Genomic DNA, 5,292 nt, shown 5'->3' with positions numbered 1-5,292 from the left:
CAGCAGCAGCAGCAGCACCAACAACAGCTTTAGCAGCAGCGCTTGCTTTCTCGTCAGAATTCGTCTGTGCCATTTATTGAACAAATTCAAGGTTCTCTGCAGCATCAACAGTCAGATTACTACATACAAGGAAAAACTTTTCAGGAAAAATCTACCGTAAAGTTTGATCCTTTTCTAATTCAGCAATACTATGGTCAAGGCATTCAGGTTAACAATATTAAAATCTTACGACCAAAAAGAATAGAATTGAAGGATAGTGTCCATGATGAGGAATCAAAGAGCAGCAAACAAGAACACATCAAATGAGAAGGAAAATCCTTAGACAGAACAAGCTGCTAAACTAGAACAAATTATAACAGTTGGAATAAATTATATGGTGCAAGAAACATAAAAGTTAACATATTGTCACTGTATTTTGATCAAGAGAATATCAATTCTAACAGTTAGAATAAATTATATGGTGCAAAAAAAAATCAAGAGATAAAAAAGAAATTTCGCAAGAGGACTAGACTACAATGGGTGAAGATCCACACTGTATTTTGATCAAGGAATATCTTGTCACGTTTGTGGGTATTCTATAGCATAGGCAACATATTGCACAATACAATACATTCAAAATATCCGGAAGATAGAGGGAACAAGCAAACATAATGGATGTGCATGATGAAAATATTACGTCTAAAGACTAGAGATTGAAGAAGTATGAACTCGTATAAATGAACCTTGATCAAAATTGTTCGACGGTGGAAAATACATGAATGAACTCCATCTATCAGCACAAGCTCAAAAGTACTAATGGTAGTATAAGGATAATAGCCACCTCGGCTTATTGTAGCTACGATAAATCTCTAACCAAGCTACAGCCCAACAAATTTAGGGTCAAATTTGTGAACCCAAAAGTGACAGAAAACATATGACAAATAACAACCATGAACAATACATTAGGAAATTCTACATTCAATCCCTCAGATAATACATTAGGAAACAAAAATAGTTCAACTAAAGTTCTGATCCTCGGTCAATACATTTTGAACTTCTACACTGCAGCCTAAAGGTGGATTTTACACAAGTTTAAATGCAGAATACAATAAAACATGAAGCAACAAAGAATGATCTGATTAAAATAAACATTCTATTTAGCCCTATTTTGTTCAGGTGTGCAACTTATATACCTGGCACTAATTCAAGAATTTAGAAGCAAATAGTTCAACTAAATTTCTCCCCTGGTAAATCCTAGAAGGGAATTTACCACGATGTTAGGTTAAGCTTTTAAAACGTTCCGGTTCACCGTTTTTATGACACTCTCAATGCTTAGGGGGTTTTCTTTAGATTTCAAAGTTCAATGGTTTTTGCGCAACTTAAACCCAAGCTCAGGAGAGTTTTCTGAAATCTATCCTAAGCAAAATGAAAGCTTACATGGATTCTCTAAACATTAAGGATAAAAGATCTCTAGATCCTAAAAAATATGCAGTTAACATAGTTTTTGCTTTCAGAGATATAATTACATACTTTTGGACTCCTAACTAATTAAAATAAGGCATAACCACTATCTGAGAAGAAAATCTAATTTTAGCATCTAAGCAGAGACTGACAAGCTCCCAAGGCAAGCCTCTTTTGGATCATGCATGCTAATTTCCATGTAACTGAAAGTAAATGAAAGTGGATAAAGTTTTAAAAACATGTGTTAAGCTGGCCTCAATTTCACGGCTTATCAAACAAAAACTCCATTGACAAATAGGTATGTTAATCATAATTTACATAGAAGATGCATAAGAGAAAACTAGCATTACCTGGGCAGCATATGTCCGCTGGAATGGACTCTTATCTGCATTAAGCTGCACAAACAAAAATATGAGATCAAAACTCTATCAAAGGCTAAAGAACAATCATAGTTGAAAGTTTAAAGTAAGTTCACTGGAACAGCCCGTGATGCACTATAAAATCAGCCCATTGAGAAATATAGCTTACCCTCATATAATTAATAAAAACAGAAACATGGAACGATTCAAAGACAAAAATACTCATAGTAGAACCAATACATTGACAAGTTCAGACTTTTGGAATTATTAGATCTATAACGTAAGTTCAAACACCAGTGGGTTCCCAATCTAATCATCAATAAAGCTAAAAACCCTAAATCTAATTCAAATCTAAACCCTATCAAACAAATAATAGAAACAGAACTGGGTAGAAAACTATGGATCAAACTCAAAATCAGTAAAAATTTAAGAGCAGATCTAAGGTTAGGGTTTCATCGAGATTACATCTTTGAACTGCAGGAGGTTGAGGGCCTAGATCCGAGAGGCGGTTGAGGGCCTTGAGGCGGTTGAGGTAGCGGAGGAGGAGGCGGAGGAGGCGCGATTGGCGTCGGAAGCTCTGGGTTCGAGAGGCGGTTGAGGGCCTTGAGGCGGTGGAGGAGGAGGCGGAGGAGGCTCTGGTTGGAGACGCGGTTGAGGCGACTGGCGACGGAGGAGGAGGCGGAGGAGGAGGCGTAGGAGGCGATGGAGGAGGAGGCGAAGGAGGAGGGATTGAGGCGGCGGAATAAGGGCGGAGGAGGAGGCGGAGGAGGGGCGGGTGGGCGGGCGGGCGGGCGGGTATAGAATGCCCATTTAGCACCCGTTTGAGTGGATGTAAAATGGACCCGTCCGTTTAGACCCATTTAATTAAATGGGTGGGTTTTGGACGGGCCAAATAATGGGTGGGCAAGATGGGTAAATAGGTATGGGCATAAATTGACTTCCCTACTAAAAACAGAATAGCAATAACGGTACACAATAGTTATACTGTTACTCCTATACTAAAAAAATGGGAGCTATTCATTTAAATTGTGTAGAAAAAATTTGAGTCCTTATGGGCCCCATTTTTTTGTGTGCAGAAGTACGAGAACAGTGCAACGATTCTACTACACTCATCACTAAAGGTATTGGTAAACAAGTTATATTGATATCGATAAATTCCATCTATTAATTCAAGCAATGCCGCACATATATATTGGTGAAGAGTTGGTAAACACAATTAATTATCTCCACATACATGAAAGACGCATTTATTCTCTGAAGAAAATTTAAAACGGAGATACAGCCACACCAACAATAAGCTCCGGAAAGGGAAGTCACACCACGGCAACCTCGTAAACGGGGACTCGCAGGAAATTAAAAGAAACCTAAAAACATCACTTCGACCCCAAAGTACTCGCCGGGATTCGGTTGATTAACGCCGATCAGTAGCGTTGGCCGTCGATCGCAAGCTGATCCCCGACCAAACTACCCGGATACTCAAGCTGACCAACCAACGGCTCACAACACTTGCAAGGCACCACATTAATCCCCTTCTTCCTCGCAACGATCACCGAGTTAACCACCTCGTCTTCCGGGTGATACACGGAGAGCACATCGAATCCGGTCAGATCCTGATCCGTCTCTACCACCGGGTACAAGAATGTGCGAGCTCCGTGTGCGCTGCGCACCACAAGGAGTGCATTAGGCTTCATATGGAGAGCCAAGTGCTCAAGAACTCTCCTCTTGTCTTCTATCTCCATCCCAACCAACGCGGCCAAGAATACCACGTCATACTCTCTTAGGGCCCTCTTCACCTCCATCACATCCGCCGTTCGAAACACCACCCTCTCAGCCAAGTCGGGGTCTGACTCCACTAACTTCCTCGCTTTTGCCGTTGCAGACGGGTCCAGATCATAATTGTGAAAGACCGCATCCGTCAAGTACCGGGTCGCGAGAACAAGGGTCGAGAGAGGGAGGGGGCCGGACCCGACGAAAGCGATCTTGGAAGGAGAAGTTGTGACATGGCGGGAGAGGAGTGTAAACTCTAGTTTTGTGAGTTGTTCATAGTTGGAATAGAGGTGGTTGAGTGGGCTGTCATGGTTTGAGATGAGAGCCGAGTGATGAGATTCTAGGAGCCCTTCGGCATTTCCGCAGAGCTTGATGAGCTCTAAGCGCATGGCTTGGGCCTCATCGGAGAGAGCGGCGATGTTGATGGATGAAGGAGGGATGCAAGTGGTGACTAGCTTGGTGAAGAGTTGGTTCACATGGTCGGATGGGGAGAGGGAGGGGAGCTTTGAGATGGATTCATAGAGGGAGGTGATTGTTTCAACAAGTTGGAGCTCTTGTTGGGTTGCCATTGTTCTATCAAAATAGTAGCGTTGGCTAGAGAAGGAGGAGTTGCGTGTTTTGAGTTTTGAGCGGGTGAGGATGTATATATATATATATAAGATGGGCACATGAGTCTGGCCCTTTTCTTGCCTTTTCTTCTTAATTTCTTTCCTGAGGTCTGTCCTCCGAGTTTCTTGATCACTTAGCTTTCTGGCTATTTTGGTGCTGCATATATTTTGTGCACAAAAAGATGACAGTGGTGATCATTATATGCTTTTAGTCCGTACCTAACATATCATTTTTCTATAGTCTGAACACAAAATATCCCAAACATGCATAACTCTATGAAACCACACTTATACTGCTTAGAAACTGTACACAGTATACCATGAACCTCAACGTACTTACCACAAAGTAGAACATTTATCATTAATAGTCACATATAACTTCTAACAAAAACGGGGTTTTCCAGTTAGACATGTTACAAAGGTAAACACAGTTTCGCAGTAGAAACTTATTAGTGCGACAATACAAAGATTTATTTAGAAAAATAGGTTCAACTCTAATTTAACTTAAATCTAATTAGACACAAAAAATATCATATATATATTATAAATTTACTCATACATTTGGTCACATTTAAATCTGCAAAGTTAAGATTGAGATAATAATCGCTCCCAGGAATTAACCTAAAAAAAGAATAAAGTGAAGAGAACTTGATCTCGGCTCAATAAAAAATGAACAGAAAAGATAAAACGATATTTTTCTAATATTATTAATCAGCAACTAATTTTGGAGTAAAATAGAATAGTTTAGAAATAGTTTACAAAAATTTAAATATTTTTATACACATTATTTTTTGTGGTGTTATCATATAAAATATATAGAGTATATTAATATTTTATATATAATGTTTTAAGTGAAGCTATCATTATTAAATAAATACATATTCTACATTTCTCTTCATGCCCATTTTATCACACTTCTAATCAATTGTCTAGCTATTGGCTTTAATTCATCTCTCTGCCTCATTATATGCATTTCAAGTATTTTTTACTTCACAACATATATTCCTTAGGTAAAACTCCTTTCATGTAGATCAAATACATGCAATATTCAAATGGCTTCATGTTTGTTCGTACAATCAATTTACAACATGAAAGTTAATTAGTATCACATATTCAAA

The 5,292-nt window shown here is 39.1% G+C and overlaps 1 protein-coding gene across 1 annotated transcript; it reads right to left on the bottom strand.

Moving 5' to 3' along the window:
• On the bottom strand, nucleotides 3,011-4,176 carry LOC109850903 (nicotianamine synthase-like). Its single transcript, XM_020420988.1, has one exon. It carries the CDS (start codon nucleotides 4,133-4,135, stop codon nucleotides 3,221-3,223), a length of 915 nt encoding a protein of 304 aa, XP_020276577.1. The 5' UTR covers nucleotides 4,136-4,176; the 3' UTR covers nucleotides 3,011-3,220.

The sequence above is a fragment of the Asparagus officinalis genome, chromosome 7, assembly GCF_001876935.1.
Source record: "Asparagus officinalis chromosome 7, Aspof.V1, whole genome shotgun sequence".
In the NCBI taxonomy this organism is placed as follows: domain Eukaryota; kingdom Viridiplantae; phylum Streptophyta; class Magnoliopsida; order Asparagales; family Asparagaceae; genus Asparagus; species Asparagus officinalis.
Note: the sequence above shows the minus strand (reverse complement) of the source record. Positions and strands in the feature narration are given on the sequence as shown.